The sequence below is a fragment of the Marmota monax genome, unplaced genomic scaffold, assembly GCF_021218885.2.
Source record: "Marmota monax isolate L192 unplaced genomic scaffold, Marmota_monax_Labrador192_F-V1.1 WCK01_AAM20220418_F8-fsc00037, whole genome shotgun sequence".
Classification (NCBI taxonomy): Eukaryota; Metazoa; Chordata; class Mammalia; order Rodentia; family Sciuridae; genus Marmota; species Marmota monax.
Window position 1 is genome coordinate 2,271,870 of NW_026693245.1, and position 27,352 is coordinate 2,299,221.

The window sequence follows — 27,352 nt, forward strand, 5'->3', positions numbered from 1 at the left end:
AATATAGTTAAAATTGAAATATCAAATAACAAAAATCTGTAATAAAAACTTGCATATATGTGACTGGTTCTATTCTAAGATGAATATTCAGAGGTCCAAATAGCCAAAGAGGAAAGAGCAGATAGCAAAACAGGTAGGGTCATTACTACTTCATGGGGAATATGAAATCTTTACAAATTTTTAAAATTAGTGTATAAGATTCAGAAGCAACTTCCAAGCAAACTTCTGGAACTTAAACCAATTTTGGGGGTCCTCCCTTTATGGATTAATTTGCATAATTATATGTAAGAGCTTATGACCTAAAACACAGCTTTCCAAATGACAATATTTTCACCTGAAGCAATGGAGTCCAAATTATATTATACAAATGAACAGAATCAAATAATCATGCTTACTATTAAAGTTAGATGCATACTCTTCACTATTTTCAAAACTGATAAGCAGTGTATTATCTTTGGATTTGTTCTTATGTAATATAATCATAAATTAAATAAGATATTGAACATTAGGGGCTGATAATTCTTTGTTGTGAGGGCCTGCCCTGTGAAATATGAAATGGTTAGCAGCATCCTTGGCTTCTAACCATTAGAAGCCTCCCCTCTGTATCTGCAGCAACCAAATTGTCTCCAAAAGTTGCCAATTTTGGGCTAGGATGTGGCTCAAGCGGTAGGCGCGCTTGCCTGGCATGCATGCGGCCTGGGTTCGATCCTCAGTACCACATACAAACAAAGATGTTGTGTCCGCCGATAACTAAAAAATAAATATTAAAATTCTTTCTCTCTCTCTCTCCCTCTCTCTTTAAAAAAAAAAAGTTGCCAATTTTTCCTTTGAACAAAATTGTCCGTAGATGGCAATCAAGAACCGTTAACTGCTACAAACTGTGTTTTGTATTAAGAGGATTGATTGATTGATTGATTGTGCTGGATCAATTCCAGACCTTGTTCACACACTCTTATTTTGAGCAACATCCCCACGGCAAGAGCTGTTTTAAATCCTTATCCACTGCACCTGTCTCATTGTAGCTGCAATATCTTGAACCTGTTCTGTGGCTGCACTTCTCATGGCTTATTATTATTTTAAAGCATAGGGCTGTGTTCTTTCCTGGCTTTGAAATCTTCCAGGACCCGGACAGTGTTTTACTTTGGATCTCAGCGGGAGTCCATTAGCTAATTGACCTTTTGCGCCGGTTAAACACAAGGCACTTTCTCAAAGTAAGCGATTCTCTGTGGTTCATTTCTTTTTGAAGATATGGAATACCTGTTTTGCCTTATGACTTTTAAACACTTAAACTAAACAAAACAATAAAAACAAAAAGAAGTGACCTTTACGGTGAGACTTTATGATTCAACTTTGTGTAAGTGATCATTTTACACTCCATGTTTTGTTCTCCCACCTTTAGCCTGAATACATCTGCAGAATAAGTAACAGAACTATTCGAAAAGAATGATCAAGTCATTAGTTTTGAAGTTCTTTTATAATGTTGCCGAAAGCAGCTTAGGCCTGGTTAGTAAAGTTAATAAAAGTCCACTGAGGTTGCGTTCCGTTCCAGACGTTGGCTATCTAACAGTATTGCAAGACGACTTCTAGGCTGGCTCTGATGTTGGAAGACAAACACGCAGAAGTGTGTTAATTTTCGGGCCTTGACATCGTTTCTTAAGAATTTAACTCCACCTCCCCCGCCAGAATGGAAAAACAACGCCCTTATTCCCGCCTTCCACCTCCCCCCCGCCTTTTCCCTAAGGTCTTCTCCTGTTACTGAAGTTCTGATTTTTTTTTCCTAGAGAGCTAAAAGAAAGACAAGCACCAAGAGTGGAGTTATAAAATTCACTTACTTGTTCTGGTGGGACACCAGAGAGGAAATTAGACTTTGTAACTGATTCCCTAGGGGAAGAGGACAAATGAATTCCTGAAAACTTCGGTGGCAGTGTTTGGCACCAGGTTTGATTGACAAGGACGGGCCTAGGGAAGGCGCGGAGGCGGGGCTGGGGTCTCCTGGGTCCAGCCGAGACAAAGGGGTTTGGGCTGCCTGTTGGAGTGGAAAGACCCTTTGGGGGTAACCGGCTTTTGCGCTCAAAGGGGGCATTTTCTTGAGGTTTCTTTCGCATTCCGAAAGAGGGGACCTGGCAGGAAGAAGACCAGCGCCAAGAAAGGGAGTGGGGAGGGGGCGCGGGGCCCGAGAGTGGGTAGCGCTGCAGTCACGTGGCGGTCGCCGCGGCGGCAGGGTTGGGGCTGTTCTTCCGGGTTGGAGGCACAGCTCCGGGGCCGAAGCCCGGGTCTGCCAGCGCGGCGTTCCCTCACACCCGGTGGCGTGCAGCCGGCGGCCGCCCAGGCTCCGGGCCCAGGTGAGCGTGGCAGCGCTGGCAAAAGAGAGCTGCCTGGGCACGCTCTCAAGGCGCAGCTGGGGCAGGGGCGCGGCTGCCCAGACCACCCAGGCCCGGGCGAGGAAGGAGACCTGTCAAGGAGCAGAAGGGGGCGGGGTCGGCAGTGCCCCAGAAACAGGGTACGCCCGCAGGCCTGGGACTTGGTGGTGAAGGAGAACCGTGCCTTGAGGGCCTCCTTTCTCGAGTCTTCCTGGAGCAGCTGGAAAGGAGTGGGCTGTCGGATTCGGGTTCGGGTCCTCGAAGGGCAGGGAGCCTCGGCAGCTGTGCAGGTGCAGATCTTGGAGCTTTGGAGAACTGAGATAGTCTGAGAGGGTCATTTCGGTCCCAAGCGGCAAGGGGGATGGGTTGGGGGGTGGGGGAGAGGTGAAGAGAGGTCACCGAGGACTTTTGATGGGGGTGCACCCAGGCGGTTGGAGCCCCATAATTGTGCTTGAATCTTGAGGGAGTTCTGGGAGGGTACCCGACTGGGGACATAGGAGTTACCAGCAGAAGTTGTGACTATGTCAGGGCGGAGTGGTGGTGGTGGGTGCAAGCTTCTGCGAGGCCAAGAGGGATTTGGAGTGGCGAGGGGGTAGAGATGGCTGAGGGGGCAACTTGGATAAAGCTGATTCAAACTTGAGAGCAGAATAATTGTTCTACAGCTTGGGCCGGTGGGCTATGGGGGAGGTTATAAATAACGGTCCAGTGCAGTTGCTGGAGGGTGGCAGTTTATTGCGGAGGGAGGGGTGCACTGATGTCAGTGGCTGAGGCACTGGTGGCTTTGGGCGAGGTCACGCTGCCCGTCAGGCTAAGCTTGCCTGGGTATTGTGCCCTTGCTGGTATGTCTCACTTTTAAAAGCATGACTTGTTTACAGTTGCAGGTGTCCTTTATTCGCCCTGTGGTGCCTGCAGTCCTTAAGAGGACTCTTGTCTGGAGTGTTGTAGCCTAGACTATTAAGGGGGGGGGGGGATGGGGCTCATGTGCCTACTTTCTCTTATTTAAAATGTCCCCCTCTTTGTAAAGCTTGTTTTTTTAAAAAAAAAAAAAACATTGAAAGGACAGTTTGAGATAAAAAGTTATTGGAAGGCTGAGGGTGGCTTAAACTTTGCTGATAATATCTATTTTCCACAAAGCTACACAGACATTTAGTTTTCAAAGGAAATTTACTGAAACTGCTTGGAGAATGTGTTTATAGGTACCATGCTTCAGTATACCTAGCCCTAGTTATTCCATCAAAAAATGACTATCAAAAGATTAGGAATGTAGCTCAGTGGTACAGCACTTTCCTAGCATGTTCAGGAGGCCCTGGGTTCCATTCCCAATACTGCCAAAAACAAAACAACAAAAACTTATTGACTTTCACTGGGCCACAGGTAATAGCAAAGTGAATATAAGAGCTAATCAGGATATTGTGTTCCTTTAATCCTCTCCACAATCCTGTGAGGTAGGTGTTATGATTCTTCCCATTTTAAAGATGAGGAACTCAGGTACAGACAGTAAAGTGACTTGCCAATCTCATACAGTTCACCCTTAACTATGTTACCTCTGCTGGGTTGGCTTTTACCCTCAATGATTAAAATCTTTCAGGGGAGATAGTTACCCAAATAATTTACATGAAATGACCACATGAATGCCATACAGAAAAAAAAAAGTTCTGTTTTTTTTTTCTTTTCAGTTCTGACTTGTGAAAGTGTAAAATTGTCTTTTTATTGCCTCAAAGCCAGAAAAACAGAGAACTTTAGAGTGCAGATGGGGGAAATGTGATCATTAAAATGGAGTGCAATGTTTAGAATAAACAGGTCCCAGCCAGTGTTGAGGTGGTTCAGATATTCTCTGAATATCTTTAAGATTTATCTGTATTTAATTTAAATTTACTGATATGGACTGCTCTCAATAATAAAGTACTTCCTGATCTCTGCTCTGTATAGTTTTAACTTGAATTATGTGAACTTTTTTTTTTTTTTTTTTTTGAGAAGTTGGCCTTCCAAGGTCTTGATTTTACTGATGTCTCATGCCGCTGCCAAAGAACTGCTCAACATCACATTGTTATTTTTCAAATAAGCAGGACAAAATTTCCAGACTCCAGGCCATGAAGTAGGATTTCCATTTTAAAATACTAAGAAATCTTATCTAATCATAAGACTTCTGTAACCTAAAAAGGCCCTAAAAACTTGAGCCTTTTATGCTTTTTTTTTTTTCTTTTCTTTTCTTTGTAACTAGGTAAGCAGAGGGAGGCTAAGAGAAGTTTAGATCAAATAACCAGGGAGTGGCAAACTTGGACCTTGTGGGGCTCTGTTAGAGGAAGCTTCATTCATTTGCTGATGAAGTCTGGGTGAACTTTGTCAATTTGTGAGAATGGTGGTTGTTGGGGAACTGGACTGATCCAAGAGGAGAAACTCTAAGTGGGGAGATTGGGATAGGTTGAGGTCGGTCATGCAGTAAGGATAGGAAAAAAAATCTACCTCAAAACAAGAATTATCTTTCATGTCTTTGTATCTCCATCAATTCTTGGCATAGCTTTTTTGAATTTTTTTGAATTTTGAATTCATTTGCTTGCATTCTCAGCCACAAATAACCCAATGTATGACCCATGAATGAATGGGGAGAATATTTATGGGAGTTGGGAATTCTTTGAGATTGAAATGAAACGACCTATGTGGGAAAACCCTGTAAATGTAAAACTATCTGTTCTCATGCAAAAGATTATACATATGTGTATAATGTGCCTAAACATACTTCATGCTCCCTCTTTATTTGCTTTTTTCATTTTTTTTCTCTAGCTCTTTCCCTTTCTTTTCTGAGCCGTCTAAGAGGACATGATCACCTTCTTTGATCCATCAAAGAACTTTGAACATGTATTACTACTTTGCCTTGTAGTGTTATTACTTGTTGACTTTTCTTATCTCAAGTGGCTGACCCATTCCATTTTGATTCTATAAGTACTCCTAAGGGCAATACCTCTGGAGTAACAGGTGAGGAACTAGGACTTCAACTTTAAAACATTGCAAAATCTCATCTAATCATAAAATATTTAAAGCATAAAAGGGCCCTACAAACTGCTCTCCTAAGGTTTTTTTTTTTTTTTTTTTTTTTTTTTTTTAATAGATGAGCAGACTGAGGCACATGTTTGTTGAATTAAAGGGCATCTTATGTATAAGCACTGGATGCACTGAGAATTTCCACTATCAATGTTTCTTTCTGGTATTTTAAAAAGTACCAGGGAATTACGACAGCAGTTTTGTAATTAAAAAAAATGAATTAAATATCTTTTCCTCTGGTCAGGAAGAGTATTCATGGAGTCTGTTGAGATCTGGTGCTTGGCCCTGTGACTGCCCATCAAATAGATCAGAACCTACAGACAGAATGGATGGATTTAGGCAAGTTTGACTGATAGAGTCCTAGGTTCTTTGCTTCTTTCCTTTCTTGAAGGAAAGAAGAGAAAGGTGGAGGAACATTAGGAGTGTCAGGATGGTATGAGTGTCCTCCATGCATCCCTGGGAATGTCAAGGAGGGCAACAGAGGTAGCCAAAGGAGCTTAAGTAACAGCAAAGGCCAGTGACATTTTACTCATCCTGGTTAGAACTGGCAAAAAGTGGCCACTTGTGACAACCACTAACAAAAATACTTTATTCCCATATCTGCAAGCATAAGTCTATGTGGTAAAGATGGCATGGAATTTTCTTTCTTTTTCCTGGAGCCATATCCCATGCATGTTTAATTTTACTGAGAAGTGCGCTTAGCAAATAAGAGTTTCTTGTTGACTCTGTCAGTCTTAGTTCAGGGAATCTCATTGACTGTGCATCTAGCTACACTGGATGGCAGTATTTTTTTTTTTTTTTTACAACGTGGTAGCTGAATGTAAGTCACAACTGTACAGTATTTTAGGTAATTTGAGGGAAATTCATAGGTAGCTTTGATTATATGCAATTTTTGCTGCACATTGTTGACTTAGAAGGTAACTTGCACAGAAGATATGACTTGATACAGTGTCTTTAAATTCTCTGGCTACATTAAAGATCAGATACACTTGTGTGATTGATTTGGGATTGAATAGTGAGTTTGTAATTCCAGTTTAGTGGGAAAATGGATTTCAAATTTTAAATACCCAAATTGGAAACACATTTTGAAACATTTTCTTGCAGTAAACGATTTAGGTAAATAAATTCTTTGTAGATGTCTTCATATAACCATTATATTCCAAGCTCATTAGATTAGTAACTTATGTTTCTTTATGTTAAAAAAAAGTATTGTTTTCCTTGGTACATAATCCTTTTCTTTCCCCTTAGTGTTTGCCTTGAGGATTCAGAAAGTTGGGAGCTCCTGTCATCATGGCGAACCTTCTAAAAACAGTGGTGACTGGCTGTTCATGTCCTTTACTTAGCAATTTGGGGTCCTATAAGGTTCTACCTGGGAAGAAGGATGTTTTACGAACATTTCATACTCATCAGGCACTGTGGTGTAAAGCCCCTGAGAAACCAGGTAAAATCTTACTTCAGTGTTTGCTTTAAGTCATAGATATTAATAGCTCTCCTGGTGGTAGATAAAAGGAAAAACCATACAGTTTTATAACTTGGTGCTTACAAGTGATCATTTTAAATAAAAAAAGAGTGCTGTCTTATATTTTCCATGTATAGAAATTCCTGATTGTCACTATTAAGAGAAGAAAGGAAAGTAGAAAGCGATAAAAGATAAATCAGTTGTACCTAGGGGGCTGTTGCTGCCTTCCAGTATTGGGGGTTTATACCATGTATAGCTCATCTATGCTCAGGAATTAAGAATTAAATGTATTAATTGATCTATGTTAGTGTTTTCCGATTTAATAAAGAGCACCTTCATCTCAGTTGCTCAGGTCGGAAACCTTGGAGTCATTCTATACCTTCTGAATCGGTAAAGGTCAGTTCTACCTTGCGTCTACACTGACCTCTTCTCAATGGACCAGTCTTCTAAATAGTCTCTGAGCTTTGTACCTTGGCCCTCCTGCAGTTTGTTCTGCACTTGGTGGAAGAATCTTTAAAAGATATAAGATCAGGTCTCTTCTCTCAAGATTTACCAGACTTTCCAGCGCATGCAGAGTAGGAGTGCAAGTTTTCCAGGGGCCTGAAGGAGGAGAGACTGAGAGGGGGCTGTTCTAAGTCGAGTCAGCTTCCTCTTAGCAGTCTTTTCAAAGACTATACCAGGGCCTCTGTTTTTTTAACTATAAATTTTTATCTGACTACTGCTTTCACTGCATCCCATGTTTCTAGTATGTGTATTTTCTTTTTTTTGAGAGAGAATTTTTAATATTTATTTTTTAGTTTTCGGCGGACATAACATCTTTGTTCGTATGTGGTGCTGAGGATCGAACCCAGGCCGCACGCATGCCAGGCGAGCGCGCTACCGCTTGAGCCACATCTCTAGCCCCCCCAGGGCCTCTGTTTACCCCTCACTGGCCACACTTTAGGCACCTGGCCATTTATAAAGGAGACTTGAACTTTTTTTTTTTCCAGATGGCAACATACCCAGCTAAAAATGGCCTTTTGGTACTAAGATGGAGGGACAGGATGGATGTTAGGAGTCAACTTTTGATGCAAAGGATAATCCTTACTTCTTTTTAAGTTTGTAGGACTGTTTGTTCATTAAGGTACCCTACATTGCTGGGCATTTTGAATTTTTGTGTCTGCCTTAAATAGACTTCAGAACCTCTTTTCTTGTTCTCAGATAACAAGTCACTGTTGCCAGGGTACCTCTCCCTAAGAGCTCCCAAATTTACCTTCAGATGCTTTCTTTTAAATTGCTGTGGAAAGCCAGATTGCCCACTGCGATAAAATTGTGCAAAAAGAAAAGTAAATGACTGTTCTGAGGGCATGAGACTTGTTCTTATGACTAATAAATTTCAACATCTCTATATTAACTACATGAAAGATTTTTGTTTAGCTTCTGGTTATTTTGGAGGGTGGTGTGTACCGTGGATTGAACTCAGGGGCACCCTACCACTGAGCCACATCCCCAGACCTATTTTGTATTTTATTTAGAGACAGGGTCACACTGAGTTGTTTAGTGGCTTGCTTTGAACTCATGATCCTCCTGCCTCAGCCTCCCAAGCTGCTGGGATTACAGGCGTGTGCCACCTGCCTGGCTAATTTCTGGTTCTCAATTATTTTCTGGATACTTCTTTTTTATCCCTAAAAGATAAGGATTCTATTTTTTCCTTAATATAGCTAGAATTTCATTACCACATTGAGAAGCATAGAAAACAATTCCACTCAGGTTTTCTCAATTGTTTCTTTTTTTTTCCCTCTCTCTTCCTTTGTTCCTTTCCTCCTTTTCTTTTTCCTCCTCTGCCTCTTTCTCTTCATCATCTTCTTTCCTTCTCCTCTTCTCCTCCTCTTGTGCTCCTGTTCCTTCTTTTGGCTTGTTCAAAGAATGATCTTTCTTTCTATATTCTATCATTGTATCTAATATTGTATTATTCTGTCTTCATGTATTAGCTAGAATTTTTCTATCAAAAAACATTTGAACGAGGGGAATAAATGTTTAATTCTTTCCCATTATTTTTGCTAATAATGAGTTGTTTTCCTTATGTATTCGTTTCCTTTCCAAGCTTGGTGGCTTCATACATTACAGAGTTATTATCTTGAGGAAATCAAAATCAGCTAGATCTCACTGGGCCTAAGGTGTTGGCCGGTCTGCATCCCTCTCTGGAGCTCCGGGAGAGGATGTTTCTCTGCCTTTTCCAGCTTCTGGAGAGCCCCGCCTTTGCTGACTTGTGGTCCTTTGTTCCACCTGCTTTCTTCCACATTTAAGGAACCTTGTGATTACAGTAGGGCAATTAAGATAATCCAGGATATTCTTATCTGAAAGTCAGTTGATTAGCAACCTTAATCCCGTCTGCTTCCTTAATTCCCCTTTGTCATGTGTTGTGATATACTCACAGTGTTGGGCATTAGGACACTGAATATATTTGGGAGAACATTATTCTGCCTTCCACATGCTATTATTCTCATATTGACCAATAAAGCTTTTGAAATATTTTATTTGTTGAGTATCAACACAAACATATGGATTATAACATCTTTGGATGTATTTTACTCCATTGCTACTAATTATTATTTTTGATGCTTCAAATTATAGTTGGCCCATAGAAGCCATTTTAAGCTAGCTTCTAAATACCTTTGACATGACTTTAGTTATCTTTGGTAGCTTCCTTGATTTTTGACATGTAGGGCCTAGATTTGATGACAGATGACTGAACTTTAGGTCAGAGTATGTGATTTAATTTTGCACATCAATCCAAATGTTTGTGAGCTATCTCTTTTCCTCCCTCTCTTCCGAGTAAGTATTTATTTGCCTTTGGTTTACTGTAAATTTTTAATGCACAAGTAGTTTGGAAATCTAAGACAATGTTCAAATTCAGACAGTTTTAGGTTGACTTAACTTCTCCAAGATCTTACTTAACAACTTATTCTGAATCAAAAATTTGATTCATTCTTAAAATTATGAGTTTAGATTTTAAAGAGTAGATTTCCTAAGCTTTAGTAAAACTTATAAAGAAATAGATACTCTATTTTAAAAATTGTGTTTATATCTACATATTGAATGAAACACCAGAAGTAAGTAATATCCTTAAGCTAACCTTAAGCCTGAACCATATGTAAGTAATATAAGTATATATCATGCAGTCTCTTTTGGTTTGCAAAGAACAGAATCTTAATGGGTTATATTTTTCGAAGAGGGTATATTGTATGCTTCTTGGGAAGAATGGGAGCTCAGGAGACCCCTCATCTACTTTTGGAGAAGTGGAATGTTATTCTGGATTTTATAGCCATGACTTATCTTCCTTCTTTTAATATCCACTACTGCTGTGTTTGCCACTCCTGCTGTTGACCTTCCTTTGATTGCCCATGACTATGCTTACATATACCTTTTACACCGTTCTTTTCTCCTTGTCTTTTTTCATGAGTCTCCCATTCAAACTCCCTGGGAGAACATTATTGGGTTGGGTAGATGCTGGCCAACATGAGTGTCCTTGAGCAGAATTCCTGTATAAGTGATCTTCTGGACCATAGCTGCTGGTTTTCTGAATGTCTGCCCTAAAGATGATTATTATCTAGGACCCAGTAGGTGATCTCTTATCAGTTGTTGCTAAGCTTGTAGGGTCTCAAGATACCACATTTGAAAATCTCTGAGAAATTGCCTGTGGCCAAATTGGCAGGAAGGGGACTTTCAGTGCGGCAGGACACCAAAGTATGTAACATAGGATTGTTCTTCAAAACAGTGATTTATGCTGGGCATGGTGGCCCATACCTGTAATCTTAGTGACTCAGGAGGCTGAGAGAGGAGCATTTTAAGTTTGAGGCCACTCTCCGCAACTTAGCGAGACCCTGAACAGCTTAGCAAGACTCTGTCTCAAAAAATAAAAAGGGCTGGGGATGTGGTTCAGTGGTTAAATGCCCCTGGGTTCAATCTCCAGTGCCAAAAATATGAAAACAAACAAACAAACTAAAAAAACACGGCAATTTACTTTTGTCTTTGATAAAGGTTAGGACAGGGAGACCAGAATCCCCAAGTTTTAGAGTTAGCATGCTATGTAGTCTCTCAACTCATTTTTTCCCTCTAAGAATGCCTTAAAGAAATCAATTTGTTTAAATAAAATACTTAAAACATTCAGGAGAGTGGGCATAAAAATTTCCTATCATCTTTCAATAAAAGTAAAAAAATTATGATTGTGAATCAAAAACATCATTTTGGATAGCAACATGTGCATGCAGTATATATTTTTATTTTTTTTATTTTTTTTAAACATTTTTTGAGAGAGAGAGAGAGAGAGAGAATTTTTTAATATTTATTTTTTTTAGTTTTCGGCGGACACAGCATCTTTGTATGTGGTGCTGAGGATCGAACCCGGGCCGCCCGCACGCCAGGCGAGCGCGTTACCGTTTGAGCCACATCCCCAGCCCCATGCAGTATATTTTGAAGAACAGACTGCCCATTTCCATTTCCTGAAGTCTCTTGTTAAACATTTTTTTTTGCTTATTACCTTTGTCTGTTTGTAGGAATTCCATATAAGCAACTGACTGTTGGAGTCCCCAAGGAGGTTTTCCAAAATGAGAAGCGAGTGGCATTGTCTCCTGCTGGTGTCCAGGCCTTGGTCAAGCAGGGTTTTAATGTTGTCGTGGAATCAGGTGCTGGCGAGGCTTCCAAGTTTTCAGATGATCACTACAGAGCAGCAGGTGCCCAAATCCAAGGGGCGAAGGAAGTTCTGGCTTCTGATTTGGTGGTCAAAGTAATTATTCCTTTTTCCTTTCCCATTGATAGCATGCTGACTTTTGGAAATTGTTTCACAGAAAAATGAAATTACTTTCTTTGGTTTCTTAGTTTTTCCAATGTTCTTTCTTTTTAATTGATACATAATAATTATACATATGGGTACATATCTGTGTACGTATTTGTGGGAAATGATCAAATGAGCATAATGAAAATTTGCAGTCAGTGGTCCAGGATACCCAAAGGCAAGTATTTAATTACTGCTAGAATTGGAAAGAAGATATGAATCTCAGCCTGGGATTGAATGTGCATTGTCTGCTACCTAAGGGCATGGTGATTTGCACTGATATAAGTGCTATTTCTAGAGAGGGCATGACTATTCAGAGAAAGCAACATCTGGTTGAGTGGCAAGTGGCCTTTAAAAGAAAGTCTTAAGGAAATGTATAGTAGAAATTATATGCTAATGAACTTTAGAATTAAAATTTGAAGTAAAAAAAAGTCATATAAAAAGGGAAAGCTGGAGGGGCTGGGGTTGTGGCTCAGCAGTAGAGCACTCGCCTCACACGTGGAGACCCTGGGTTCGATTCTTAGCACCGCATAAAAAAATAAATAAGTGCAATAAAGGTATTGTGTTCAACTACAACTAAAAAGTAAATATCAAAAAAAAGGAAAGTCTGTATCAAGAGTCTAGTGCAGATGATAAATAGAATTGGGCACTAAATTAAATCTTGCACCTTCTACAACTAATGTAAGGAAAGTATGGATTATGGATGTATGATTACCAGATTAAAATAAACTCACTTTTCAGAAAGATATGCTTTTTAACAGATATTTTTCAGTTGTCAATGGATCTTTATTTTATTTATTTATGTGTGGTGCTGAGAATTGAACCCAGCACCTCACAGAGCTACAACCCTAGCCCAGATATGCTTTTACATATTGATTTCTAAGAAGACTCAATCATATAGGTGTGTGTGTGTGTGTTATGTGTGTGTGTGTGTTTTGAACATAAAATCCACTGAATAACTTGACAGCATCTTTTTTTTTTGGTACTGGGGATTGAACCCAGGGGTGTATAACCGCTGAGCAACATCCCCAGGTCCACCCTTTTTTAAAACAAAAATTTTTTAGTTGTAGATGGACATAATATCTTTATTTTTATTTGTTTATTTTTTCGTGGTGCTGAGGTTTGAACCTAGGGCCTCACATGTATGAGGCAGTGCTCTACCACTGAGCTACAACCCCAGCCCCCTGTCTTTTAAAAAAAATTTATTTAGAGAAAGGGTCTCAGTAAGTTTCTAAGTGCCTTGCTAAGTTGCTGAAGCTGGCTTTGAACTTGAGATCCTCTTTCCTCAGTCTCCCAAGCTATAGGGATTACAGGTGTGCACCATCATGCCCGGTCTTGGTAGGATCTTAAATGGTGATTTTGGCAGAAGATATATAAGACCAATTTTTATTGTAGAAAAATGATTAGTGAAATGTTTGTCTGGAGATAAGTTGTAATTCAGTTAAAGCTTTTAAAACTTTTAGGTTTATAGATATTTGGTGATATAATTTGGTATAGAGTAAAAGAACTTAGGGAAAATAGAAAAATAAGTACAATCCATTGCATCATGTTTTAGGGGACAAAACCTTTTGAAATGTCTTTCAGTAAATATAAGAATATATGTAAATTTTGAAGTGGTTTGTTTTTCATTTAGGGATTCATAATGTGTACAACCATGTTAAAGGTGTGATGAGAAATTTGTAACATAGAGACTTAAAGCTTTATACCAGCACTAATAAACTATTTAATCTGGGAGCTCTCTCTTGAGTCAAGCCTATTAATATCCTTTGGAACACATTCAGAGGAACATTCAGTTGGCTTGACATACTCAGATGCTAGCAGTCTCAGCTGAGAATTTCATAAAGGCCAGTAGAATCAATTTGGAGTTGTCCTTTAATTTTTACGATTTTCATTAAGGATTTTCATGGAGAAAAAAGCATATAGTGTCCAAGAAGTGTTTCTTTCTTTTCTGGTGTTTGGAATTGAACCCAGGTCTTACACATGCTAGGCAAGTGTTCTACCGCTGAGATACACTCCTATCCCAAACTGGATTTTTTATTTTCTGAAATTTTAGGGATTATATCCAGGGCTTTATGCATGCTAAGCAGGTTCTCCCACTGAGCTACATGCCTGGTCCAAAGTCTTGAATCATAAGCATTACCAGGTCAATACCTGAAATAGGCAAAGATGTCTAGAAGCTAAAGGGAGATGATATGATACGATAGAAATCACTCATCCAGCATTTGTATTTAAAATATAAGTCCCAGATGCTGAGTTTTCTGTTTTTATTTGCCTAAAAGCATTACTACAAACTGGGAGCTAATGAAATGTCTTAAACTTCTTAACAGAATATATTGTAGCTTTTTTGTTTAAGCCCAATTCAGCAAAGCTACTAGTTTGATTTATGTTCATTTATAGTCATCTGGCATTTTAAGGTGACATAAATCTATACTTACTACCATGGAGTCTTTAATTTACAATGTTCCTAATGTCTGACTACTCCAGATGTTTATGCTTGTCAAAATTAGCAGGTATTGAATCTTTGAACAAGCAAAAAAAAAAAATTCCCATCTATTTAATCTGTCTTTTAATTTTACCAGAGTAATTGGTTTTGGGAGGACAGTTTGTTGTAAAACCTCCATATTATCTCACTGCTCTTTAGTTAATTGTCAACCCTAACCCAAACTGTGTTTTTCCTAGGTGTGTGTGCTCTCTATTCAGAACAGTCCATAGGTCATTAATCAAAAAATAGCATATTTCTTTGTGTGCCTTACTTTGCTTATGAATTTGGGCAGACACTTCTTAATGAAAGAATAACTTCTAGATTATTATTTTAGTCATTGTATATTTTTTGAATTGTCTTGTTTGTTTAAAAATATGATCAAGATTTTTATGTCTGTATTTTCTTTGCCATGCTGGGATTATATCCAGAGCTTTGCACATGCTAGGCCCATACTCTTACCACTGAGCTACATCGCCAGTCCAATATTCATATTTTAATCTGTGATTTGACTTTCTTTTCAGGTACGAGCCCCCATGGTTAATCCAACATTAGGTGTTCATGAAGCTGACCTTTTAAAGACATCGGGAACACTGATTAGTTTTATTTACCCAGCCCAAAATCCAGACTTGCTAAATAAACTTTCCAAAAGAAAATCTACAGTTTTGGCAATGGACCAAGTTCCAAGAGTCACAATTGCTCAGGGATATGATGCACTAAGCTCTATGGCCAACATTGCAGGGTAGGTTTATTCTTTTCCATTTCAATTAAACAAAAGCACAATGGTGATACACAGACATCCACCCTGTAGCTCTTCTGTCTTCTAGTGATGTCCTTTGCAGTAATTGTTGGAAATTGCAGTCTTACGAGACTATAATTAAATTATTTTTATGACTTATTGTTTCATTGTGATCAGATTAGAAGTGAGCACTAACACACACTCCTTTTTAGTCTTCCTGGGTGGAAGAGAAGTAGTATTTTTATCTACCAAAGGAAATAACTGTCAGATTATTTGTATGAGGAATACAAATTTTGTGTGTGTATACAGGCATATACTAGTTTCAAATTGCTGTTTTTGTAATTTGTTAAAAGTGGTCAAAAAAAGTGGTTACATATTAGCAGTTTGTGGAAAAATGAAGGCAGTTTATAAAATATTTTAAATAATTTTTTTTTGCATGAAACAAAGTTTATGCATTACAACTGAAGAGTCTGGGAAGGTCTTTTTTTCTCTGGGGAAGCTGAATGAGCTATGTGTTGTGAACATGAATTTTGACTTCTGTCACATGATATCAGGTTTGAAATTTTCCACTTGTGTCTGGATTTTGGAACACTTTGGATTTCAGAGATTAGGAATGCTTTATTTGTATATACATATTAACAGATAGACCATCTTAATGAGGTTTTGCTTAGGTGAATTCATAAAATATTTAATGAGTAGGGAAAATATCTGTATTAAATGAAGTTTCATCTGGAGTCAAAACCCATACTGATGACTGAGAGCTATGTCATCTTATTTTCAAGGCCACGATAGTAATACGCTTTAGTTGCCTGCCAGCAGTATTTCATTCCCTGTTTTTTGCCTGATTGCTATGTAGAGAAGAATTGTAAGATCCATTTTTCTTGGAAGAATATGACTATACTGGAGTAATCCTGCCTGCTGTGGGTGAGGTAGAGTATAGTCAGAATCTTTTGAGCAAAAGAAATATTATGAGGCAATATAGGATGGGAGGAGTACCCAGAAGCATGCCTATCTCCATCTCACCCACTGTGGTCCCAGTTTGTCTGAAGTTTGAACCTTTGTGGATCCATGGGACACAGTTTGAAGACTCACTTTTGTGATGTCCTGAGCTGACATATGCAAAGATCATGCTGTGAAATGAATTACCTGGTATATATAACCACATGGTGTGGAATAAATCATTATCTAACATAGACACTAACCACATCATGGTGAAGATGAATTGCTTCTAGTTCAACTATTAATTCTGAGCTTTTGTAAAAATGCCCAGTTCACCACATTTTTTTCCTATTATTAACACTTTATTGTGTATACTTTTGTATAATCTCTCATTTGGGTAATTTTTCAGCATAGCAACTGCATATTTTAAAACATAATTCCCAAAGTAGTTTCTTACAATGATCTTTGTATATTTATCATATTTGCTCTTTGAAAAGTTTTATCATTTGAATTCAGAAGACTAACAGATAATCTCTAAAATACTGTTTCCTGTTCCAGTATGATTAACCAACATTAGTAATGACATTTTTGCATTGTTATATCAAGTAACAAAATATGATCAGGGAGAGGTTTTGTTGCCAATTAGAAGTTGGGTCTTAACGTTAAGTGGTTGTATTATTAATGAGACAGAGAATATTACTGAGCAAGAATGTATAAGTGCCTTTTAAAAAAAATGTATACTTTTAAAAAATTTTTTATTTTAGTTGTCATTGGGTCTTTTACTTATTTATATGTGATGCTGAGGATTGAACCCAGGGCCTCACCCATGCCAGGCAAGTGCTCTATCACTGAGCCACAACTCCAGCCCTATAAGTGCCTTTTGAGTATAAAAATATGTAAAATGGAGATCAGTGTCGTATGTCCAAGTTCTCCTAGTAGAGTAAGGATGGTGCACACTGTTAGTTTTTATTGCACAGCTTGTTTCTTTAGCTGAAACACTGAAATGTTTATTGTGTGTTTACTATGTGACAGGCAGTATGCTAAGTACTTTGGCTGCATTATGTCATCTAGTCCTAACAACAGCTCTCAGAGATAGATGCTTTTTTTGTCTCCATTTTATAGATGAGGAATCCAAGAATTACATTTTCTCAAGATTATGAAGCTAATCAGTGATAGGTCTAGGACATAAACTGAGGTTGAGAGTTTCATGCTTTCAATCGTTAGAGATCAAGAGTTGGAATCTTATTATGTACAGCATATGGTTAATCTAATTATTTTATTTGACAGTTTCCCCCCTGTATTGTTTAAGTACTACATAATCATCAAAGAAAATTTAGACAGCATAATAAAGTATAAAGGATGTGGAGTCTCAGCATCCAAAGAAAAGCATTGCTATCATTTTCTTGACTTTCCTTGTTACTTTTTCCTTCTCAACTAATCTTCTTTGGTATTCCTTATGAAGGGGCTAGGTAACCTTAAGGATAAGAATGTGGCTTAGAGCCAGGCTACCTGGATTAGGTCACTGGTTCTGACATTTACTGGCTGGGTGACCCTGGACAAGTCTTTTCATCTCTGTGTATCTCAGTCTCCTCTTGTAAATAAAAGTGATGATCCTACCTATCCAGAAGGAGTGAGTATATGTGCAACACTTAAGAACTGTTCTTGACACTTAGTAAATACTAAGTATTAGCTATATTCTTGACAAGGCAATTGATAACCTGCAATAATGTATGGGCCGAAGACCTTTTATTTCATGGGATTATCTATGTATTTACTTTTTAAAGGTATAAGGCTGTTGTCCTAGCTGCAAATCATTTTGGACGATTTTTCACTGGTCAGATCACAGCTGCTGGGAAAGTTCCTCCAGCTAAGGTAGGTACAACTTTGAATGATTCTTCATAGTACAAATTGGAAGCAAGGGTATGTATAGTCTTAAAATTAATTATTTAAAAAATTTTATGTGTATTAGTGTCACTGATGACTTCTGTATGCTCACAAACTTAGGGTGGCATCTCAAAGCTGAACGTTTAAGATTGCTTAAGAAAATGAAATTTGACTACTTTTGACTTACTAACTTGAACTCTTTTTTTTTAATGTATTTTTTAAAATTATGGTTGGACACAATACCTGTATTTTATTTATTTATTTTTATGTGGTGTTGAGGATCCAACCCAGTGCCTCACACGTGCCAGGCGAGTGCTCTACTGCTGAGCCACAGCCCCCGCCCTAAACTTGAACTCTTAAAGGGATTTTGGATAACTTGGCCTGAGGGCCTGTTTGCACGACTTTTTTTTTTAAAAAAAACTTCAATGTACTATTCAGCAAATTCTGGGTTTCCCAACATTGCAACATCTTGCAAAGAAAATATTACTTTGGTTTCCTCACTCCTCAATTTTTGGGTAACGAGGACAGAGGATGGGAGGTGATGTAATCAGGGCTTTTGGCAGAGGGGAAGGGTGCTGCAGCTTTGAATCCAGACTGGAAGCAGAGAGGAGCAGTTAGTGATGTGAAGCAGGGAAGGTTATATGAAAGGACAGGAGTTTGTTTTTTTCTTTTCTTTATTCTAATTTGTTATATATGACAGCAGAATGCATTACAATTCAGGAGGTTTTGTTTTGATCCTTCAATTCTAAGTTCTCTGAATGTCAATATAGATCCTGAGGTAAGGTATAGGAAATAGGACTTTAAATATCTGTCTGTAAAGTACAGGTTTACCTTGTGCTTCCTCCTTTTAAATATTTCATTGTATAAACCCAGAGTGTTAAATAAAAAAATTTTCTAGGGAAGAAAGCCCCAAAGCAATAAGCACCTAATAGCAGTTTTATGAAATCTTGCTATTTATTGCTTTGAAGAATAGGCCACATGAAAAAACAGCAAGTGCTTCAGTGGAGGCCATAGTACCTAGTGAGAAACTATGAGCAAATAGCACAGATGTGATATGTAAAATGAGGACATTTTGACCTGTTCCTTAGGATTGTAAGAAAATGTCTTGCATTCGAGGTGGCCAGAAGTTCATGCCGTTCTGAAACGGGCTGAATACTTTGATGCACAAAATCCACAATTCAGTTTTGATTAGAATCTTTCTAGAAATATATGGAAGTTGATAGGAAAGCTGTGAATATAAGGGGTTAAAAAGTGAAACAGAAGGCAAGAGGCTTAAAAGAAGGAGAGTCATTCAGTCTTTAAAAAGTGGAAAAGAGACTGTCTTTATTAAAGAGTTTAAATTGCAGCTTAAAGGATTTGGTTACATGGCAAAAATAGTTTTCTGAAACTTAGGAATTAGTCACTAGCTGGGCTCATGGAGGTAGACTACATGATATTTTATTTGTGTTTCTTGTAAATATAGAGGGTTTTTGTTTTTGTTTTTTGGGTTCTGGGGATTGAATTCAGGAGCACTGAGTCCCCAGCCTTATTTTGTATTTTATTTAGAGACAGGGTATCACTGAATTCCTTAGCACCTCACTTTTGCTGAGGCTGGCTTTGAACTTGCAATCCTCTTGCCCTCAGACTCGTGAGCTGCAGGGAGGACTGAAATCAATCAGTTATTGAGTCTTAATGAAATGACAGGCATTGTTGTAGGAGCTGGGGGATGGACTGAATAAGACAAACATCCTGGCCACATAAAACTTACATTCTAGTGGGCTCATAGTGAGGACACAACCCCCCAAAATATACAAGATAGTTTTATATATAAAGGAAATGAACCAGATGAGGTGATAGTAACAAAAACATGTGAGCCACTTGAGCTGGGAGATGGGGAGGCTCCTCTGACATTTGAGCTGATACCTCAAGGATGGAAAGAAAGAAACCAGGATTTCTAAGAAACTTAGGGTTCTAGGCAAAGGGCCAGCACATATAGAGGACCTATTATGGGAAAGACTTTATTTAGTGTGTTCTAGGGAATAAAGAAGGCCATTGGCCTTGGAGTACGGTGAACAAGGTAGGGGCCATCTGCGATGATGTGGGAAAGGAAGGTTAGGTTGGATCACGTAGTGCCTCTCTGATAGGTCATGTTACAAAATTTGAGTTCTCTTGAAGGTGAGAGAAATGTGTCTTAGGATTTAAAATAGTTATCTGGCTGTTATGGGTGGGAGCTGGTACAGAGGGAAGAGTAAAGATAAGATCTCTTAGGAACTGGTTGTACCTGGGAAGGTGGTAGTAACAGAAATGTAGAGAAGGAGGTGGACTGGGAGATCTTTGGGAGTCAAACCCGGTAGTACATGTTGGTGGGTTGGAGATAGGAATATGTGCAAAGGGAGGACTCAAGATGACCTCCCCAGTTTGTCTCAAGGAGTTGTGCCCAGTTAGTACCCTTTACTGAGATGGGGAAGCTGAGAGGAGGAACAGGTTATATATGACTGAACATCAGGAACAGTGCTATAATGTTCTCTTGCCCTTGCCCTTTCCTGACTGTATGTCCACACTGTGCCGGTTAGCAGTGACTGCTTTAGTTAAATTCCATCACTTAACATAACAACAAAATTTTCACTGCTATAATGTGGATGCCAAGCGGCTTGCCCAAGGTCCTCTAGAACTAGGTAGTAAGAGAGTCAGAATTTCAACCTAAGCTCTCAGTCTCTTTTCCTCCATCCCATGCTAAAGAGCAAGAGTAATTTACTATTATAGTATCTATATTGATTTATTCATGTGCAGTTTTGTCTTTAAATTATATAGTCTTTGGCTATTTCATTTTTTGTTAATTTTTTTTATATAGAGAATAAATGGGTGACTTTATCATGTACATGTTTCAAAGTATATACACATTGTGGAATGGTTAAATCTAGCTAATTAACACACACATTACTTCAGGTAGTTGTCATATTTGTGGTGAGAGCACTTGACATTCAGTATTTTTCAAGAGTACAGTGTATTGTCAGTAACTGTAGCAATCTAGCTGTACCATAAATCTCTGGAAATTCATTCTTCCTAACTGTAATCATGTATCCTTATTATTTCTTGTTTCAGAATAACTTGGCCTAGCCCTGTGACTTTTACTTATTTCATTTATTTGTGTATGTTTGTTTGTTTATTAATTTATAAGTGGTGGAACTTTAGAGTAGAACAGGGTTGGTGTCTCAGAGCCCTGCTTGTTCCCTCTGGTCCCCCTCCACCCCCTTTCCTATAGATTCCTCCCACTTCCTATGAGAAACCATCATCAAGATCAATTGACACTGCCCAGGGGTCACTGGGGAAGTTTGACTGCCTAGAATTCTTAAAAAGGCAAAAGCAGTTGTGGGCTTGATGGGTGGGTAGGAATTTATAAGCTTGACTGTTTCTGTGGGTGGCTTGTTTTTTGTTTTTTTTTTTTTCCCCTTCAGCAGGAACAGGGAATTGCCTTCAATAGACTATTTGTAGGATGTATAGCAGAACTTTTTTTTTGGACCGCCCCTTCTAGACTAGAGACAACATTGTTCTTGCTTTGTTTTGTGAAGGCTGGAGAGACTTGCTTCTGAGGAATTCTTTAGTTCTCTTGGCTCTGATCCTTCCGTGGTGTGGGAGATTAGTGATACTGCTTCAGATTTCAAGTATAGTTCATTCAGAATGATTCAGGATTATGTGGTTGGTCACCAGCTATTCTATTCAGAAGCTTTTGAGCTCAGAATAGATGGGGTAGATATTCACTAAAGTTGTGCCCATCTTTGGAACATGTTTTTTCATATTTTATAACACTAGGAAAAAAACCTTAGAATGTGAGAGGGCAGAGTAGTTTGAATGTCATATGGGAATTTTAAAAGAAGTAGTTTTTATACAGCAAGAAAGAACCTGTTCATCTTTAGCCAGATAATGCTGATTGTGCTTACATAATTTTTACACTGAGATGCTGATAGGCTATTTTTAGTCGAGGTTATTGGTCAATACTAGCAGTTGTTCTTTTGTTAAAATTTTAAAAACAGTGCTGATTCAGCTAAAGGATAGACTGTCTACCCAACCCATGTATGGAGGGCTGGTCATTACCATGATCACTTATTGAAAGCTGTGTACCAGGCACAGAGAGTTGTTAGCTAGTAATTTTTCTTAATCAATTGATAATGGACTTTAATGAAAACATAAGTGTCTCTCTCTTCTTTTCCAGATTCTGATAGTTGGTGGTGGTGTTGCTGGGCTTGCTTCTGCAGGTGCAGCAAAGTCGATGGGTGCAATTGTTCGAGGATTTGATACAAGGTAAGTGCCTTACTTATGATGGAGGTTAAGCTAAAAGCATTTTGTTTCAAATAGGGCCTATTACATTTTCCTTAGAATTTGTAAATTGCAATTGTGAAACAGCTCAGTAAACTCTCTCCATTTGAAAATGGTCTATTCTATTTTTGCATGTGATAACTGAGGAAAATGCTCCACTTTTTAAAAATTAACTTAGAGTGAAAATGTATTAGTGGAAAAAACGACAGACAGGTCCAATCTCAGTAAAGCAGAAGTAATAAACAAAAGAATTTCAAACTAACAACTCAGTTCTTTCTCTGCATGGATTAACAAAGGGACTAGAGTTATCTCTGTTCTGCTTTTCAACATATTGCTTTAGTATGTCTTGCTTCTCTTCACAATGCTTTTAGACTCAGAGCATGAGCAGAGATGGTTGTGAGCATGAAGAGGGTGGCATAGTAGACATCTTAGTGAACAGACAGAATAAGGAGAGTACCCTACCTTAAATGGATGGAAGCAGGTAGAACCGACTGGGTAACACTCTCCAGGTGCTTTAATCTAAAGAGTAACACTACTTGAATTATTATTATTGTAGTATTTATGCTAAGGTAACTACTTTGAGCATAAAGAGAAAGTTGATTTCTCTAAAGCTGGCATAGAAGTATTTTCCTGGATTGTGTTTAAAGAGAAGTTTGATTAAATTGTTCATCACTGAAGACACTAGATACAGGATTTTTTTGGGAGGTGGTACCGGGGATTGAACTCAGGACTTTATTAAATACTTATTGAGTATCATTATCATTTAGGTATTTTCGTGCTTTTTTGAGATTGAAATGTGGTTATTTATTATCAACTGAGGGCAGTAGAGGCATAATAGCACTGCCAGTCTTATTTATTTTTTCGTGCTGGGCATTGAGCCCAGGACCTTGTGCATGCCAAACATGTGCTTTACCCTTGAGCTATACTCCTCAACTGCCAATCTTGAATATACAATGATAAAAAAATTCAGTTGGAAAGAATGTGACTTTTCCAAGTAAAGATTGTTCCATAGAATATTGTCAATGGTTCTGACCTGAGTTTAGAGAAGTGATGTACTGATAGAAATCAGTTGAAATGAGAAAAGAAGACATTTCCAAAGTAGTCAGGTCACTAACCAAAGATAGCCAGGATTAAGCATCCTATCCATCCTGGTTTTTCATTTTTTTTAATACAAATATATTTTATTTGAAATAAACAAAAATGTTTACACAGCATTCACTTGGAAACAAACTCTTGCTTGACTGTATTACTGAGCAAAGACAAAGCTGAAGCACAAACACCCTTCTTGTTTGACATGTATTTGGAGACAGGTAGGAAGACACTACTTGGTTTTAAAAAACTGACCTTCCCTTAAGGCCTGGTCATAGAAGTGTAAACAATGTAAATGAATCCACCATTACCAGTTGTCCTATCATATCTATGTCACTTGTGTATTCTGAGATCACACACATACCTGCCAATATACCTGGGAAGGGTTGCTATATCACAGTTACACTTTATTTCTTGGCAGGCAGGACTGAGGAAGAGTAATTTGGAACAAGTTTTACATCCTATTTAGAAAACACTAGTATTCCCTTAAATAACAGGTTACAGTAGAAAGATACTGCCTGGAAGTTACCTTTTCACTTTGGTTCATCTTAAGTTTTTGTGATTTACAGAGTTGATTCATTTGCTTATAGTACAATCCTGCCACAAAGTGTTAAAGCACAAGATACGTATTATTCCTTCAGCATCTGCATTTTCAAGTTTTATACTCTATCCACAGTATGTCCATAGTTCTTGGATACTTAAAAAAATAATACATGAATAAAACTCTTCTAAAAATGCAGATGTCTATAACTACAATGGTACTAAGTGGGAAGAAGACAATGAGGGAATGAAGAAAGCAAACATATTCCATGTGCAGGGAATGTGGTTCAAGTCTTTGGATTTAAAAATGAGTGCCCCCCAGAGAAGCTAGCTGTCATGGAATTTCCAGAAAACTTCCTTTGCCCCCCAAAATGGACCTGAAAAGCCTCAATCCAAACTTTTGAAAACTATAGTTATGAGATGCTATAAATGATGATCAAAGCAGTCAGAGGGAGAAGGATGAATGTGTCTTCCATTTAGCTACGATTTGTAGCAAAGCCTCCTTGGCTGTTGGTGGATCAGTCAAAAGCACTGAAGTACCAGAAGTGCTTTGGAGCACAGAGTAAAAGTACTGAGCATATTATCTGTCTAAATCAGTAACAGGACTTTATGGCTAGGAAAATTTTCTAAAGAGTAAAATGACCCCAGAATAGATGGATCTTTCTTCAACACTAATTGTATCAGAATTAACAAAAAGGAAAAAAAAAAAAAAAGATTTACAAGTAGATATAGTGATAACAGAAAAATACAAGGCAGAGAACACAAAAAGATGAAGTCAATGCTATAGGTTCAACAGTATTTCATGAGGCTAAAAAAATCTGTTAACTTTGAAAGCCCTAGCAAAATATCACTCTTGTTTATAAATCGCTTATTTATCATATGACCACATGTTGAATCCTTTTCTTTCTACATACTGAAGACTCCTACAGTCAGCCTTTAAGCATTCTGCATTTCTTTGCCAATCTTGTAGCTGAGTATCTTGTTCCAGTCAATTTTGGTGCAGGTAACTGGAAGCTGCCGGCGCAAGGCCTTGAATGTGGTGTCTGACATTGTTTGGTAGTTTTCACTAATTGCAGTCTGATATTCATTTTCTGCACTCTCTATGATTTTAATAAACTCCTTGGCAGTTTGGACTTCATTTGAAACAGTTACTAAATCTTGTACATCTTTATGGCTAACCAACTGAACATTTCCATCTTCATAATAGTGAACCTGAATCTTGAGTACTCCAACCACCTGGGCTGTAGGTGGTGTAATAGTGAACTTCCACTCTGATCTCCAATGACCATTCCAGAAGTTTTTAGGCTGAAACTGGTGGCTTTCAATACATGCAATAATAGTCTGTTGTCCATCTATAGTTTTAGCATAAACAGTACAGAAGCCGTTGGAATAATGATCTTTCACATAGGCTCTTAAAGCATTGTCACAGGATTCTCTCCAAGACTTCAAACCTCCATCTACTTCCTCTGGTTGAGGGTCACTTGCATCTTTCCGTAAGTGATCAAACTTAAAGGAAATTTTGTTTCTTGGATCTAAAAATCGGCTATTACCCAGGTCACCATGCTGTGTAATTAAGACCTGATCTTCATATCCTTCTATCTTCACAGGTGTGAACTGGTCCATTTTATATTGGGCAAATGCATGTGCTGCTCCTTCCCTGAGGAGATTGTCATTGTTAAGTAGTAGCCGGACATCATTGAATACTTCATTAAACTCCCCTGGGGGGTGCATGAGTGATGAATTTAGCAGCTATACGTACCTTCTCCTCATCCGACACCCGATCCTCAAAGTCGGCCATCTTGGGCTGCTCTGGTTTTTCATTTTTAATGTTTAATGATATGAAGATTTTTCTAGACCTTCAAACTTTTAAAAATAAGTTTATTTTCACCTGGTTTGGTAGTGTAAGCCTGTAATCCAGCAACTCAGAAGGCCAAGGCAGGAGGATCCCAAGTTTGAGGCCAGCTTCAGCAACTTAGTGAAATGCTGTCTAAAAACAAAACAAAAAACAAAAAACAAAAAGACAAATAAAAAAAAAAAAAGAAAAAGGGACTAGGGATGCAGCCCCTTGGGTTCAATCCCTAGTACAAACCCCCCCCCCCCCCCCCCCAAAAACCCAAACCCAAAACCTGGTTGTTTATATTTTAATGTAGTGGACAATATATTAAAGTAAAAATGCATCTATTTGACCTAGAGATGATTTGGAACTTGGAATTGGGACAGCCTTTGAGAATTTAGTATATTGATGCCATTGTTATAGATCATACATGGAAAAGACAGCTGGAATAAAGCTATTGCTTAGCTCTATTTTTATTTATAATTTATTCAGTTTAGAATACATATAACTCAAGTGTATAATGAAGAAAGATGTAACGGAGTGATATAATCATTATCTAAGAATTATAGCTCATTAATCTACTCTACTTTGAGACTGGGGGTTTGGTTTTATATTATAAATATGAAATCCAAATATATTGGAAGACATACTTGATTGAAAATTTTTGTTGGAAGACTAAATCATATATATATTTTCAGTTAAACATTTTAAAAACTTAAGGACAACTCATTTACCAATGACATTAAAGAGTGTGATGTTTGAATTTTTTCAAACAATTGGACTGAGCTATAGATTGGTAGAACATGTGATAAGCATGCACTATGTCCTGGGTTCAATGTCCAGCATCAAAAAAAAAGGAAAATTACTTGGAGATTCCTCTTTTTTTTTTTTTTTAAGTATTTATTTTTCAGTTGTAGATGGACACACAATATCTTTACCTCATTTTTATGTGGTGCTGAGGATTGAACCCAGTGCTTCACACGTGCTAGGTGAGCGCTCTACCACTGAGCCCAACCCCAGTCCTGAGATTCCCCTCTTAATAATAGTGAAAAATATAAAAAAAGCACAAAAATGGAAGCAAAAATTCTGCCTAGAAATAAATATTAACATTTTAATATATATTCCTTTTGTACATATTAATTAAAAATGTATTTTTACTAATGGTACTATTTAATTTATTTATTTGTTCTAATTAGTTATACACGATAGCAGAATGCATTTTGATTCATTGTACAGAAATGGAGCACAATTTTTCATTTCTCTGATTGTATGTGATGTGGAGTCGCACCACATGTGCAGTCCACATCATGTATAATCATACGTGTACTTAGGGTAATGATGTTCTTCTCATTCTACCATCGTTTCTACCCCCATGTCCCCTCCCTTTCCCTCTCTCCCCTTTGTAGGTTCTTTTAATTGTAGAGCATGAAGATCTTTCTTTTCCTATAAATATTTTTAATGTCTGCATAGAATTCTATTGTATAGAATAGTGATTTACTTAACTAGCTCACCAAAAATACATTTTTACTATATTAAATACTATATATGTATTTAATTAAAAATTATATATAATTATATAGAGAGACATAGATGGAGATTATATAATATGCATTATAAGATAACAAATATATATTTCTTGTCAAAAATTCTCAGGCCCCTTCCCAGAACCAGTGAATTATAATCTCCTGCAGAGAGGCCAGAAGCTATATTTTTAGCAAGAATAGCAGGTTATTCTTGCCATCAGGAAAGTTTGGGAAACCATGGTCTAAGCCAGTAAATCACTAGTATCCATCATGCTCTGGAGCGTGTGCCTAAAGAGTAGAACATGCAGTCCACACTGAGCAAGAAGTTCTCTGTTAGCTTAATTAACAAAGCATGTTAATT

At 38.0% G+C, this 27,352-nt stretch overlaps 3 protein-coding genes across 6 annotated transcripts in view; 1 reads left to right on the top strand and 2 right to left on the bottom strand.

Annotated features, from left to right (window-relative positions):
* Positions 1 to 1,106: 1,106 nt before the first annotated feature.
* Positions 1,107 to 2,698, bottom strand: LOC124100689 (uncharacterized). The gene is made up of 3 exons (XM_046456275.2): positions 2,540 to 2,698; positions 1,833 to 2,452; positions 1,107 to 1,594 (listed from the first exon to the last, which is right to left on the bottom strand). Exons 1-3 carry the CDS (start codon positions 2,696 to 2,698, stop codon positions 1,561 to 1,563), a joined length of 813 nt encoding a protein of 270 aa, XP_046312231.1. The 3' UTR covers positions 1,107 to 1,560.
* The window catches only part of Nnt (nicotinamide nucleotide transhydrogenase), a 95,158-nt gene continuing 69,603 nt past the window's right edge, over positions 1,798 to 27,352 (top strand). The window contains exons 1-7 of one of the 4 annotated variants that reach the window (XM_046456254.2): positions 1,802 to 1,938; positions 5,142 to 5,333; positions 6,648 to 6,840; positions 11,394 to 11,623; positions 14,675 to 14,892; positions 17,613 to 17,700; positions 21,902 to 21,990. In XM_046456254.2, the coding sequence (XP_046312210.1) occupies positions 6,690 to 6,840; positions 11,394 to 11,623; positions 14,675 to 14,892; positions 17,613 to 17,700; positions 21,902 to 21,990 (776 nt within the window). In that variant the 5' untranslated portion in view covers positions 1,802 to 1,938; positions 5,142 to 5,333; positions 6,648 to 6,689. Of the gene's footprint in view, positions 1,939 to 2,205; positions 2,343 to 2,398; positions 2,651 to 5,141; positions 5,334 to 6,647; positions 6,841 to 11,393; positions 11,624 to 14,674; positions 14,893 to 17,612; positions 17,701 to 21,901; positions 21,991 to 27,352 lie in introns of those variants that run through there. The other 3 variants (XM_046456252.2, XM_046456251.2, XM_046456253.2) reach the window with 3 other exon arrangements.
* LOC124100671 (F-actin-capping protein subunit alpha-1-like) lies at positions 23,220 to 25,441 on the bottom strand. Its single transcript, XM_046456256.2, is given in 2 exon segments — positions 23,220 to 25,359; positions 25,361 to 25,441. Coding segments are annotated over 2 exon segments (861 nt in total). The 5' UTR covers positions 25,433 to 25,441; the 3' UTR covers positions 23,220 to 24,570.

Coding starts and splice junctions, on each gene's coding strand:
- LOC124100689 (XM_046456275.2), bottom strand. CDS start 2,698: ATGACCCTCTCAGACTATCTCAGTTCTCCAAAGCTCCAAGATCTGCAC. Junction 2,453..2,539: donor AAGGAGGCCCTCAAGGCACG/GTTCTCCTTCAC, acceptor GCTCCTTGACAG/GTCTCCTTCCTCGCCCGGGC. Junction 1,595..1,832: donor CTGGTGTCCCACCAGAACAA/GTAAGTGAATTT, acceptor TTCCAACATCAG/AGCCAGCCTAGAAGTCGTCT.